This window comes from Mytilus californianus, unplaced genomic scaffold (assembly GCF_021869535.1).
Source record: "Mytilus californianus isolate M0D057914Y unplaced genomic scaffold, xbMytCali1.0.p SCAF_1, whole genome shotgun sequence".
In the NCBI taxonomy this organism is placed as follows: domain Eukaryota; kingdom Metazoa; phylum Mollusca; class Bivalvia; order Mytilida; family Mytilidae; genus Mytilus; species Mytilus californianus.
In genome coordinates, this window is record NW_026262581.1 from 113,725,273 (window position 1) to 113,741,086 (window position 15,814).

Genomic DNA, 15,814 nt, shown 5'->3' on the forward strand with positions numbered 1-15,814 from the left:
TTTTTCTCATGGAGCTATATTATTCACCTACTACTAGTGGTTCCCCTTGAACTGACCTAATCACTAACTAATACATGTAAACTAAGCAAAAGTTCGAAAGTCAATAGACCATGACTTAGGGGGCGGGGCAGAACAATCTCTATGGAAATGAGATGTGCCAATGATAATATAACTGCATACCAAATATCATTCACCCACCACTAGTGGTTCCCAATAAGCTGACCTAATCATAAACTAATACATTATTGTCACTGCCACCGATGCCTGAAACAGCATATACCTATGTCTCGCTTTTTGACTCCGTCAAGGCGAGACAAAAACGTTATGTGAATTGCAGTCAATTAAAATGAAGTAGAAAAGAAAATTTAATTTCAAACAGATAAATGGTAACCAATTAACAAACCAATTTTGAAGGCATAACTGACCTCTAACAGACATTATCAAGTACAACTCAGACTCTGTCAAAAACAGTTCAGAATATGTACATGAAATTAACACTGAAATAAATTTTGAAGATCAGTGTCTGATGAAGTGGTAGTAAACTTCAGATTGTCAAGTACATTTTAGATTTGGTCAAGTACAGACTTTAAAATGGGTGAAAATATTAGAACATGCTTTTAGTATTATTTAGGCTTACAAAGCCTACTCTTTTTCATAGTAAGTAAATGAGGTTTGTTAACGTGTGATCTACTGCAATCAATGTCCAGACTTTCTGCATTATACATATGACACCCTACGGCCACCCTTAATAAATTTATTTGTTTGATGTTGCCTTCCCATGCCTTATATCATAGGGTCCGGAAGGTAGGTAGGGATTCTTTTTTTTTTTGGCAATAACATAAGTAACATGTTTATATTTTTCAATTATGGGTTGTTTGCCTGTGAGAGAGCTTTCACATGTTTATTTTATCTTTGTATTATAAATTGTTACTTGGATGGAGAGTTGTCTCATTGGCACTCATACCACATCTTCCTATATCTATTTACTGCAGGGTTTGTTGCTCGTGCTGTGTGGATGCAGTAGAATGTGTCCCCGTGCTTGTGGTGTATGCCCTTATATTTTTCAATTATGGGTTGTTTGCCTGTGAGGGAGCTTTCACATGTTTATTTTATCTTTGTATTATAAATTGTTACTTGGATGGAGAGTTGTCTCATTGGCACTCATACCACAGCTTCCTATATCTATTTGGACAAGAAAACGACATTAGAGCAGGAAAAAAACTTTAAACAAAAAATCTGAAACTATTTGTGTTATAAAATTTTTCTGGGTAGGCTGCTTGAAATTTGGGTAGGTAGTCATCATCCAACAATCTAAATTTCATTTGTGGCCTAAAGACGAGGACACCTTTTTCATTCAGTCACATTGGGGTAGGCTAAGAACTTTGTGGGTTGAGCACCTGTAAATGTTACCTGAAAGATTTTATGTGAAACCTTGTCTTTATAAATAAATTTGTTAACAAATTGAAACATTCATAATTGTTTTACAGTCTTGCTTTGTGTTTTACATCTTTATCAAAGCAACATGTTAATACTTTCATAGATATTCAACTGGAAAGTTCAAACCTCTTTAGATGAAAGGATAAACCTTGTGCAAAAAATTAAGCACAATCCTGTCTTCTTTTACTCTCTTAAATCGTTCTTTTGGTTAAATCTTTTTTCACTTCCGATATTTTTTCTGGGAGATCATCACTTTGGGTAAATTATAATGAACCAGGTTCATGATTATGTACCATAGACCATAGATTTGACAGTTGAGTAAGGATCTGGTTCCATATGATCTTTTAAAGTATTGAAACATTCTTCAGCTAGCTTCTTTTGTTGTTTACAGCCTGATAAAACCATTTCTCCATATAAATAGACACCCATAGCCTTAAACAAAGTATCACTCCAATAAAATATTATCTCATAATTTAATGTATTAAAATTTGTGGACAATAGCTCACACTGGTCATGTAAGTAAGCTAAAAATTTACCAATCAGAATAAAATGTTTGTTGCTATTGGCTGCATTTTTCATCAGATTATAACAAGATATATAATTATTAGAGGATCTTTCATGCCTCATTCCTGCTAATTTTTCTTAAGAATAGACTTGTATTTTCAATGAATATGTTGATTTGGTATATCATTTGCTATCCACTTATCCAACTTTTTTAACTGATTTAATAACCTTTAAATAGATCAGTTCTAAAAAAAATGAAAACAACACATTATAAATTTCATGCGTCTGAAGCACTTTCCTGGATTCTCCTTCATCAGGAACGCTCATAGCTGAATATTTGAAAGCCAAGGATGTATAAGAACCGAAACAGTTGAAGAGCTATATTACCAAAAAGGTCCTAAAAAAATAGCCAAATCCATCTAAGGTTAACTTTTACTTTTAACATGTTCCAGCTTCAAAGAATAAGAAGATGAAGATTTAATTTTACAAAAGATTCATCAAGAATCTACAAAGCAACTATCCTCCATTAATGTTATCTGATAAGCATGAAATGAAGATTCTTTGTAATCTAAAAGAGGAAAAAATTTCAAAAGATTTACCAATCAGATCATGATTTGCTACTGATCAGGAGGAAATGTGGAGTTTTCATACCAGAACCAATATGACCCTTTATGCATATTTTGGCTAAAAGTGGCTCTACAAAATTGTGACAAATAAACAAATGGCATAATGGTGACAATAGCTCCAACTGGTCATGCAAGCTAAACATCAGAATAAAATGTTTGTCTCTATTGGCTGCATTTGTCATCAGATTACAGTTTCTTTAATAGAGTTCCCTTTCGTAATGCAAAATCAAAAGTTATTGTAGCTTCAGTAACAAAAGAATATAAAAGCAAGGGGGAAATATACTAACCTGATGATTTAGGAGAAATTCTCTCAGATCTTGATAAAATTTTTGTACTTTGTGTTTTATGACCAACTCACACCATCTATGTTGTACCTGTAAAAAACAAAATTAACCTTCGTAAAATATGATTGCCTCTCAACCTTAGCTTTTGTACAGTTAAATGACTAATAAACTCAAAATTTCTAATAAAATTTTGTCTCTGGAATAATCTTCAATCAGGTCTGAGACCAAATGTTTGAGAATCCAAGTATATAATACATTTAAGAACATCAAAATAAAAAAAGTAGCCAAAACCATCTCCGGTCACCTTGTGGAAATTACCTGTGTCCCTCTTATCATGGATGATTTCTTTACAAATATAAATTGTAGTTAAAGGAATAACATCATATACACCAAATGAAACACTACTTGAAAGAAATTTACATCAATATCTTCAGATATTTACATAACAAATTCTCTTCAAATAATCTGATTTTACCATAAACACCCACAAAGTGTATGCCATATTTTACAAGAGAGGTCCCTGTACTTTAGGATTTGGGTTTATTCAAGGTTACATTAAGGTAAGGCTTTGTTCTAAGATATGGTGAGATTTTAGGATAAGGGCTAGTGTTTGGGTTAGGATTGGGTAAGGATTGATTTAGTATAACTCTAAATTTGATAAGGGACTTTCTGTTTTGAATTTTCCTTGGAGTTTGCTATTTTTGTTATTTTACTTTTTTCTATAAAAATAAGGACCCCTAAGATAAAATAAGCCTAAAAGTTATCCAACTGTACATACTCTCACTACAGGTAGATTGATCAATTCATTCATGAGGGTGCACTGGTTTGTTTCATATTCATAAAAAATACATTAATTTATAAGAGTTGATCTGTTTTTATATGATATAATTTAAATAAAGTGGCTAATTAATTTACACTATGTTTAGCCACACCATAGTTTTAGAGCTTTACATATAGGTCAGACACTTACTTATTGCATAAAACATTATGTTCTGCTTTTTCTATAACATTTACCTACATTCTGTGACATGATGACTAGATTTGTCTGTCAAATCAGTATTTTTTTCCTAAGGTTGGTCAGTAAACAGCAGAAATTTTGTTTCCTCAGATTTATATTTATACATATGCATTTTTTTTACATAAAATGACCTGGATCTACAGTTGATCACTTCATTAAATTGGACAAAATTTAGTTCAATTAGAGAAGAGAGACGATGATAGAGACTTATACCTAAATTGCATATACATTTCAGTCAATTCAAATAACTTCATTCGTTAGGTAAGTCCCTATGTTTGGTTGACATAGTGTAAAAAATAACATAAGGACAGAGAAATAAGCTGCCAGCATGTACAACTATTGGCATTTTGATTGTACATAAAAATAGTAAGCGAGGTTCAACCTTCAAATCACTAACCCTAGTGCATGCATATATGAAGTCTCACACTTCACATGATTTGGTAGTTGCCTGGCAAAAATTAATTCCATATAGATTTCCACTTTTTAGATTAAATGACAAAAACAATATGACATTTGGCCCTCCTACCACAGGCTTAAACTTACATCTGCATTCTGTGACATCATATGATATCTGGTCCGAATGTTAACCAGTTGATTGGCTGGAATTTTCTCATCCTCCAGCAATATCTCAAGAAATAACACCAACTGTAAGGGAGCTAACTGAAAAAGCCAAGAAATTTTATATAAGCTATAGTAAAACTATTCTTAACAAGAGGCTCAAGAGAGCAGTGATCTGGAAGGATTTTTTCTCTATGGGCCCAGGGCCCCCCAAAAATAAATTCAATGAGCCATTTTTAGAATTAATGGGCCATGTTGTCAAATGAGTGGGCCATTCGTTTACAATAAAAAAAATAAATAAAAAAAGTGTATATTTCACTGTACTTACAAGTATGATTCTAATTAATATCATGGATATTGTTCCTGTGATTTTGTAATTTCAATTTCAATGAATATACAATAACTTCTTCCAAACCGGGCAATATTTACGATAACCTTTATTTACAATGTTAAAACTTGTACTGTTCCCTTGTTCATGTTCATGGTTTTTTTTACATTAAATTTGGGTCTTCGTCGATACCATACTTATTCCAGACGTTCCGTATTAGAGGACGTTTCTGACATTTCCTCTGCACTTGTATTATTATTACTTCATCACGATGACAAGAATAACAGTAGAGAGCAACGTTAATTGATAAGACACAACAACAATTCGCTGAAGGCATGTTTACAAAATGTCAAAACGAGCCAAAGACCAAAAAAATTGATAAGGACAGTTAAGCCCCTTTTATGGAGACAAATACTATGCTATTCATAAAAAGGCTTTTGGATTTTTCAATCGAAATAATAGCAAGCTTACTTAAAAGATTATAATTAGGTACTAGCCAATTTTCACAAATTTAAAGTTGTTTATAAAAAAATTATATCATGAATGATGGTTAATTACGTTTTTTGGGTTATCAGTCATACCGCATGTTGCTAATATTACCATAGGAAAACACCCGAGACGTCCCAAAAATATATAGGTGCTCCTATCATTGGAGTAAACACTACACAGTTGTGTACTCACACATGGCGGCACGAAATACGATCGGAAATCCATTAGACGATATCTCAACGTTTCAAAACGAAGTGAAAAATATCATGCGCCACGCGGGCGCTTACATTTGTCACTCTATGCGCCATTTCTGGTCGATAAGCGCAATTGGCGCAAGGCGCACGTCCTTCCCGATCACTGAGAGAGCCTGATATCGCACACCTGTAATTTCAGTTTCAGGCATTTGACTTATTTGTAGATCTTACTTTGCTGAACAATTTTGTCATTTACACTTTCTCTCTTTCTATAATAATATTAAAGATAATACATAACCCAAAACTGTAAAATTTCCTAAAAATTAACTATTTCTGGACAGTAACCCAACAATAAGTTGTCCTATTGGTCTGAAGATTACTTGACAGGTAGATCTAAACCTGTTTAACACTTTCACCTATGTCAGTTTTGCTCTTACTGCTTTAGTTTTTTGAGATGAAAGCCAAAAACTTCATTTGACCCCTATGTTCTATTTTTAGAAACTGCCGCCATGTTTTTGAATGGATCAAATCCCCGAATACAATCCATAAACTACATACCCTAAGGAACATTCAATTAAAGTTTTTAAGTACTTGGCCAAGTAGTTTCAGAGAAGAAGATTTTTGAAAAAGTAATTAGACTCACAAAAAATGTAAAAAAAAATACGTTATAAGGGCAATAACTCCTCAAGGGGTCAATTGACTATTTTGATCATATTGACTTATTTGTAGATCTTACTTAGCTGAACATTTATTGCCATTTATACTTTCTCTCTGTCTATTATAATATTAAAGAAAATAACCAAAAACAGTAAAATTTAATAAAAATAAACTATTTCCAACAGTAACCCAACAATGGGTTGTCGAACTTGTCTTAAAATTTCATAACAGATAGATCATGACCCATTTATCACTTCAACTACCTTTCACTTTTGCTCTAACTGCTGTAGTTTTTGAGATATAAGCCAAAAACTGCTTTTGTCCACTATGTTCTATTTTTAACAATGGCGGCCATGTTTGTAGATCAAAACTTCAGATACAATTTTTAAACTAGATACCCTAAGGAACATTCAGTTAGAGTTTGGAAGTATATTTGGCCCAGTAGTTTCAGAGAAGAAGATTTTTGATAAATAGACTTGCACGAAAAAATGTAAAAAATAAACGTTTCAAGGGCAATAACTCCTTCAGGAGACAAATTGACTATTTTGATCATTAGACTTATTTGTAGATCCTACGTATACTTAGCTGAACATTTTTGCCATTTACACTTTCACTCTATCTATTATAATATTAAAGATCATAACCAAAAACAGTAAAATTTCATAAAAATGAACTATTTCGGACAGCAACCCTACAATGGGTGGTCCAATTGATCTGAAAATTTCATAGCAGATAGATCTTGACTTATTCATCAAATTAACTCCTGTCACTTTTGCTCTAACTGCTATAGTTTTTGAGATAAAAGCCAACAAGAGTGCACACGCTGAAATGTCTCGCCTACTATACTGACCATTGATTTTATGTTGATAGTCCTACATATAAAGTTTTACTGCAAGTATCACATTAACATTTATGATCCAAGAAAATGAGGTCAAGGTCAGATGAACCAAGCCAGAAATACATGTACACCTTTAATACAATCGTTCCATACACAGAATATAGATGACCTATTGCTTATAGTATACAAGAAACAGACCAAACCATGGAAATTCTATACTGACCAATGAACCATGAAAATGAGGTCAAGGTCAGATGAACCCTGCCAGACAGACATGTACACCTTAAAATCATTCCATGCATCAAATATAGTTGACCTATTGCTTAAAGTATCTAAGAAACAAAGTTAACCAGGAAAACTGAACATTGACCAATCAACCATGAAAATGAGGTGAAGGTCAGATGATACCTGCCAGACAGACATATACACCTTACAATCATTCCATACACCAAAAATAGTTGACCTATTGGTTAAAGTTTAAGAAAAACAGACCAAAACACAAAAACTTAACATAAGCAATGAACCATGAAAATGAGGTCAAGGTCAAATAAAACCTGCCAGACTGACATGTACATCGTAAAATACTTCCATACGCCAAATATAGTTGACCTTTTGCATACAGTATTAGAAAAACAGACCAAAACACAAAAACTAAACTAAGACCACTGAACCATGAAAATGAGGTCAAGGTCAGATAACACCTGCCAGTTGGACATGTACACCTTACAATCATTACATACACCAAATATAGTAGACCTATTGCTTATAGTATCTGAGATATGGACTTGACCACGAAAACTTAACCTTGTTCACTGATCCATGAAATGAGGTCGAGGTCAAGTGAAAACTGTCTGACAGGCATGAGGACCTTGCAAGGTACGCACATACCAAATATAGTTATCCTATTACTCATAATAAGAGAGAAATTAACATTACAAAAAAATCTTAACTTTTTTTTCAAGTAGTCACTGAACCATGAAAATGAGGTCAAGGACAATGGACATATGACAGACGTAAACTTCATATCATAAGGCATCTATATACAATGTTTGAAGCATCCAGGTCTTCTACCTTCTGAAATATTAAGCTTTTAAGAAGTTAGTTAACGCCTCTGCCGCTGCCATTGGATCACTATCCCTATGTTGAGCTTTCTGCGACAAAAGTCGCAGGCTCCACAAAAACTGCATTTGACCCCTATGTTCTATTTTTAGCCATGGCGACCATGTTTGTTAATGGATCAAAACTTCGGATAAAATTAATAAACCAGTTACCCTAAGGAACATTCAGTTAAAGTTTAGAAGTATTAGGCCCAGTAGTTTCAGAGGAGAAGATTTTTAAATGTTAGCAAACATGATGAACAAATTGTGTAAAATTGTCTTTAAAGGGCAATAACTCCTTCAGGGGTCAATTGACAATTTTGGTCATATTAACTTTTTTGTAGATCTTACTTTGCTGAACATTTTTGCTGTTTACAGTTTATCTTTATCTTCAATAATATTCACGATAATAACCAAAAACTGCAAAATTTAGTGGTAATTTTAAGGAAATTTTGCAGTTTTTGGTTTTTATCTTGAATATTATTGAAGATAAAGATGGGTTGTTTGGATTGTCTGAAAATTGCAGGGCTGATAGATCTTGACCTATTAAACATTTTTACCCCTGTCAGATTTGCTCTAAATGCTTTAGTTTTTGAGATATAAGCCAAAAACTGCATTTGGCCCCTATGTTCTATTTTTAGCCATTGCGGCCATGTTTGTTGATGGATCAAAACTTTGGATACAATTTATGAACTAGATACCCTAAGGAACATTCAATTAAAGTTTGATGGTATTTGGCCCAGTCGTTTCAGAGGAGAAGATTTTTTAAATAGTTTACGACGACAACGACAACAACAGACGACGGCCGATGACAGACGTCAAGTGATGGCATAAGCTCATATGGGGCCCTTCGGGCCTGGTGAGCTAAAAATGACAAAAGTGATTATGGCCTAATTCTCCTAGTAAGTTTTTCACTCAAAATCAATATGCCTATTATTTGGGTTTAAAGTTTTATATATAAATCAATTGCATTTATAAGCTTCTGATTCATTAAAAAAAATATGTTCAAATCTGGATGATTTTCCAATAATCCTGACTGCCTAGATAGTCTTGTGTTTGCATTGAGAAGGGTGTTATTCGGTTGATCCCCAGCAGAATCAAACCAAATACTTCACAAATGGTATTTGTTGCCATGTGTTCAGCAAGGCAATTCAAGGAGAAGGAGAAAAGACTGGTCAGCTCATAGTCAGAATAACAGTTTCAAGTATGGTGACATGTCTTCCTGCAGAAAGTATCTATATTAGCTAGCATGTTTAAAAAAATCTGACTAAGTAGGTGCGTTTTGCACAAATAAGGTGAAATCTATGCAACATGTTATCATTTTGATTATATATGTATCATCATTTTTCTGTGAAATCATAACTCTTTTTGTTGAAAATCATGCGCTGCTAGGAAGTTTCAATGGACATGAATGGTCTTTGTGAAGGTTAAACTTATTCTTGAATAACTTACATCTTCTAATTTAGGTTTCATGTTTAGTTTCCTCTTCCTCTTTCTACTGCCTTCTGTTGGATAGGACATTCTTAATAAAGAAACCTGTCATAAAAAAAAAATGATGATGACATTTTATACTTTTTTGCTATTCTCCACATTTTATGTAATCCATCAGTATGACTTGTGCGCAATAATATGATCATTCATAATCTGGTTTACCCTTTTGTTAGATATAATTAAGAAAAAAAACCAAATATTTCTTCTACAGCAGTTGTTGGTTATGTCAATGAATTGTTACTAGGTAGAAAATGCTTTTTTTTTCTGATTTAACTAAAGTATCCCCTGTTTTGTTTGAAAATAGTTGTTTTGGGATATATAGATCAAAAAATATTTTGAAGAAAATTTCATGTAAAATTCTTGAGATAGATGTTTTTCCCCTCTAAAAAACTGAAACATCATATTTCATTAAATTTCATCCACCAAAAAAAGAAACTGATGACTACTGGAATAACTATTTTATCTTATAATATGCATACAAAAGACTGATATGTTATCGAAATTTTTCATTGAAAATGCATAATAATTTTTGGAAAATAATTTTATCAAAATTTCTGTTCAAACTATTCAAAAACATTAAACACATATACCTTGAACTCAAGTGGGAGACAACTATTTTCACAAAATGTTTAATATTTACTATAACAGAAAATTGTATATCCCTTCTTTTCATTAATATAAACATAAGTATACAAAACGTTACCAATACCTGTTTCTTTACTTGTTGTAGTTGAACATTTCCTTCACTAAGTCCATAAACTTTCAATGCCTGTTAAAAGAAAGGACAACCAAATTCCAGTTGGTATCGATTGGCTAACATTTGTCTTATTGTAAATGCATTTCACATTATAATGGTTGGTTTTTTATCAGAATTTTATGGTGGGCAGATGCGGCCATTTCACCTTTTCGCGTTTTCTCCTTTCACTTTCACGCGAAATCGAGAAATCGAGGAAATCAGGAAATCGAGAAATAGAGAAATAGAGAAATCAGGAAATCGAGAAATCAAGAAATCAAGAAAGTGAAAAAGAGAAGACGTGAAAGCGAAAATGGGAAATAGATTTCTCGATTTCCCGATTTCTGGATTTCTCAATTTCCAGATTTCTCGATTTCTCGATTTCCCGATTTCTCGATTTCCCGATTTCTCGATTTCGCTTTCTCGCTTATTCGATTTCCAGATTTCACGATTTCTCGATTTTGTGTTTGCAAAGTGAAAGGAGAAAACGCAATAACGCGAAAAGGCGAAATGGCCGCATCCGGCCACCATAGAATTTGGTAATTATTTAATATTTTGATTAGGATAGAATAACAGCACTTATGGAGAATCCAAAATCCATAGAAAGTCACCAGACCTTTTGGGCCAACTGACAAAGACACATGATGACTGGCAATAATTGATAATGAGACATGCCAATATATAAACAACAGACATTAAAGTATTGGCAAAATATCACTCAGCATAGCATAAAAGTGAGCATCCAACTGTACATCTAGTTAATTTGGTTGGCCAAAAAAAAATATTTGCAAATTTAAAGACAAAACAAAGAATTGAATACATCATCATACAGATGTACAACTTCAAACATCTAATTTTTTTTGAAGAAGCATATTAGAACTCCACTAAAAATATAAATCTAAATTTCTTCACAAATCAAATAATATTAGATTTTGCCATGGAAGCTAACTATTACAAAATTAGTTTCTTAAGGGTGATATCAACTGGATGTTACTGCAAACCAACCACATTATCTTCTATTTTGTTAAGGAGCAAGAAAACAAGATCAGGTGCTTCCATATATAAGAAATAAATAATACAGGTTATATACCTCTGGCATACCAGGTTTATCTAACCAGTCTGCCAATACCTTCTCTTCTGTTAAACCATTATCTCTGAAATAAATAGACAAAAAAACCTGAAGAAGTACCGAGACTACAAGTATATTTAAAGTGCAACAAAAACTTTTTGAAAAGCTATGAAATTGTCCCTCTTTTTCAAAAATGTCTTGGTTATCAATGTCATTTAGCTGATGTCTAGTTGAGGAATAATAACCCCCCTCCCCTTTAACCCCCCAATATGAAACTAAGGAGATGTGGTATGGTTGCCAATGAGACAACTATCCACCAAAATTCAAATTAATCACTGTTTGATTTAGTAATTTGTATCTTCCAGTGGTACTTTTTGGCCTGAAATGTGCCACTCATTAATAAACACAATCTAAGCTAAACTAATAGATGAATAGATACTTGTGAAAACCTGTTTATACTCACCTTAATTCTGGCAGAACATTAAAAATGAATGAGATCACATCCTGTAAAATATCATTAGTTGTGTAAGTGCTTAATTCAATATATCATGCAAAGAACAAGTACTCTTTTATCATAGGATTATTTAGAATTATGCTGTTCTATAGTAAAAAATTAAATACCAATAAGCTTTATTTTTCATTTATAAAATAACAACTTTTAAACACTAAATATGTATTAAATTCATGGAAAACTAAAAATATTTAAGCACATCATAGAAAATATTCACTTCTTTCTCTTCCCATATTTACATGTACAACCCAGCTACAAGAGTTATTGTTCTTTGGTGGGTTTTTTTCTGGCCTGCCTTGAATACAGCGTTTATGATTTATATAATATAGAAATATTTAAAGGTACAACATGATTGTTTCACTGTATTATCAAATCATAGTGAAAATCTGTGTAAATGGAATGCCATGTTGCCCATTAAGTGCCCCTACTTGGAATAATGAATATTCCTCCTTTTCTCTTATTAAATATCTGAAATAGTCCCAATCATGTTTCACTATTGGTCTTAAAACCTGGCAATACATTTTTTGTTTGCCTATATTTTGGCATTGCACAAGGTTAAGCTTTTAATGTCCTTAAATTAAATCCATTGGAGGTGTACTGATTGATAATTTGGCTGGAAGAAATTGGTCTATTTATTAGTTAAAATTGGTCTGTAAACTAGCTTTCAATAACTGCCAAGTACTCGTAGATCACCACTTTTAAGTCTTTTGTATTTGTCTTTTGTTTTTGTGGTAAGTACCAATCTGACCAACCTGTCAAGCCCTTTCTAACTGATCTTTACAGTTTGTTCTTATGTCATTTTGTTATACCAATGTCTTTGGTCAGGGGAGGGCTGAGTGCTCACAAAAATGTTTAAAATGTTTTTGTCTTTAATGGACTAAAATACATACGCTGAAAATGTTTTTGAATTTGTTAAGTTTTATCATTTCCTAAGTGCTCCTAGCACTAGTTATCACACAGTTATATATATAAGTACCTGACAGGACAGTTGTCATCAAACGCATATACTTATCTAGATTCACTCCAATTATATTTGAATAGCACCAGCCATCCAATGTTCTACATCATTAATTGTAAATGTGTTCACATTTTTAAATGTATGCATGAACATAAAGAGAAAAAAAATATGCATTGACGTTTTGGTATTAAAGCAAACATGTAGAATAAATTGCTTAGCCGACCGCAGCTGGACAGACTGGGTCCAACCCTGAACAGTTGGGGAAAAAATGGACACAAAAAAAATTCTTTCCCTCAAGATATGGTCATAATCTTAGTTAAAATTTCCAATGGAGTTTGCAACCATAATGACCCATTTAAATACATCATAAAAGTCTTAAAATAGAAAATGACATACATAATCATGGCTAAAATTAATATTCCTTAATAGTAACTTCTAATAATAAATTGACAGCTAATCATCTCAAGACAATACAACATTTCTTTATACATAATTTAAAAGCAGTGTAAGGGAGGTAATCAAAACGTTGTGTTTGGATTACCACCCTTACACTGCTTTTAAATTGTCTTAAGTAATTGTCCATTAACCAGGAAACCCGTTTTTTCCCCTTTTTTGCCCCTAATTCCTAAATAGTTTGAGCCATAACCCCCCAAAGCAAATCCTAACCATTCCTTTGTGGTATGGAAACTTGTGGTATAATTTCAGAGAGATCCATACACCGTTCCACAAGTAATTATCTGGAAACTAGAAAAATGCTTATTTGGGCCCCTTTTTGGCCCCTAATTCCTAAATTATTTGGACCATAACCCCCAAAATCAATCCCAACCTTCCTTTTGTGGTTATAAACCTTGTGTTTAAATTTCATAGATTTCTATTTAATTATACTAAAGTTATTGTCTGGAAACCAACTGTCTTCGGACAATGCTGACAACACTGACGACGACGTGATACCAATATACGACTGCAAAATTTTTGCGGTCGTATAAAAATAATTGGTCCATGGGTTTTTAATTTATGATTTCTGACTTTAAAGGAAACAAATCAACAGAAAAAGTTCATTTTATTGGATGTTAAAATTGAGGATTAGATTAACCATAGCAGATTTAAAAGGGACTTGCATTGGAGGATAATGGATGGGATGACATGCTTGGTCTGAATATCATCTACAAGGAAGATGAAAATGTGCCAAAGTACAAAAATCCAGAAATACAAGTTATTTCTCTACATATCATAAATTAATTAACCTGAACTTCTGGAAATTTGTTTTCTCCTAACTTTGATGATACAAGTTCTTTATAAAAGGTGATGATGTAGAAATGTAACATTCTTAGAAACTTGTCTAGTCCAACAAAAGATTCTCTCTTACCTTTGATGATACAAGTTCTTTATAAAAGGTGATGACGTAGAAATGTAACATTCTTAGAAACTTGTCTAGTCCAACAAAGGACTCTCTCTTACCTTTGATGATACAAGTTCTTTATAAAAGGTGATGACGTAGAAATGTAACATTCTTAGAAACTTGTCTAGTCCAACAAAGGACTCTCTCTTACCTTTGATGATACAAGTTCTTTATAAAAGGTGATGACGTAGAAATGTAACATTCTTAGAAACTTGTCTAGTCCAACAAAGGACTCTCTCTTACCTTTGATGATACAAGTTCTTTATAAAAGGTGATGACGTAGAAATGTAACATTCTTAGAAACTTGTCTAGTCCAACAAAGGATTCTCTCTTACCTTTGATGATACAAGTTCCTTATAAAAGGTGATGATGTAGAAATGTAACATTCTTAGAAACTTGTCTAGTCCAACAAAGGATTCTCTCTTACCTTTGATAATACAAGTTCTTTATAAAAGGTGATGACGTAGAAATGTAACATTCTTAGAAACTTGTCTAGTCCAACAAAGGATTCTCTCTTACCTTTGATGATACAAGTTCTTTATAAAAGGTAATGACGTAAGAATGTAACATTCTTAGAAACTTGTCTAGTCCAACAAAGGATTCTCTCTTACCTTTGATGATACAAGTTCTTTATAAAAGGTGATGATGTAGGAATGTAACATTCTTAGAAACTTGTCTATTCCAACAAAGGATTCTCTCTTACCTTTGATGATACAAGTTCTTTATAAAAGGTGATGATGTAGAAATGTAACATTCTTAGAAACTTGTCTATTCCAACAAAGGATTCTCTCTTACCTTTGATGATACAAGTTCTTTATAAAAGGTGATGATGTAGAAATGTAACATTCTTAGAAACTTGTCTAGTCCAACAAAGGATTCTCTCTTACCTTTGATGACACAAGTTCTTTATAAAAGGTGATGACGTAGGAATGTAACATTCTTAGAAACTTGTCTAGTCCAACAAAGGATTCTCTCTTACCTTTGATGATACAAGTTCTTTATAAAAGGTGATGACATAGGAATGTAACATTCTTAGAAACTTGTCTAGTCCAACAAAGGATTCTCTCTTACCTTTGATGATACAAGTTCTTTATAAAAGGTGATGATGTAGAAATGTAACATTCTTAGAAACTTATCTAGTCCAACAAAGGATTCTCTCTTACCTTTGATGATACAAGTTCTTTATAAAAGGTGATGATGTAGAAATGTAACATTCTTAGAAACTTATCTAGTCCAACAAAGGATTCTCTCTTACCTTTGATGACACAAGTTCTTTATAAAAGGTGATGACGTAAGAATGTAACATTCTTAGAAACTTGTCTAGTTCAACAAAGGATTCTCTCTTACCTTTGATGACACAAGTTCTTTATAAAAGGTGATGACGTAAGAATGTAACATTCTTAGAAACTTGTCTATTCCAACAAAGGATTCTCTCTTACCTTTGATGATACAAGTTCTTTATAAAAGGTGATGACGTAAGAATGTAACATTCTTAGAAACTTGTCTAGTCCAACAAAGGATTCTCTCTTACCTTTGATGATACAAGTTCTTTATAAAAGGTGATGACGTAAGAATGTAACAATCTTAGAAACTTGTCTAGTCCAACAAAGGATTCTCTCTTAC

At 32.7% G+C, this 15,814-nt stretch overlaps 1 protein-coding gene across 2 annotated transcripts in view; it reads right to left on the bottom strand.

Moving 5' to 3' along the window:
- Window positions 1-347: 347 nt before the first annotated feature.
- LOC127730906 (aminopeptidase O-like) overlaps window positions 348-15,814 on the bottom strand; it is a 36,286-nt gene continuing 20,819 nt past the window's right edge. The window contains exons 9-15 of one of the 2 annotated variants that reach the window (XM_052239524.1): window positions 11,787-11,827; window positions 11,345-11,408; window positions 10,231-10,290; window positions 9,483-9,566; window positions 4,413-4,529; window positions 2,855-2,941; window positions 348-1,869 (exon numbers count right to left, since the gene is read on the bottom strand). In XM_052239524.1, the coding sequence (XP_052095484.1) occupies window positions 1,723-1,869; window positions 2,855-2,941; window positions 4,413-4,529; window positions 9,483-9,566; window positions 10,231-10,290; window positions 11,345-11,408; window positions 11,787-11,827 (600 nt within the window). In that variant the 3' untranslated portion in view covers window positions 348-1,722. The remainder of the gene's footprint in view (window positions 1,870-2,854; window positions 2,942-4,412; window positions 4,530-9,482; window positions 9,567-10,230; window positions 10,291-11,344; window positions 11,409-11,786; window positions 11,828-15,814) is intronic. The other variant, XM_052239533.1, reaches the window with a different exon arrangement.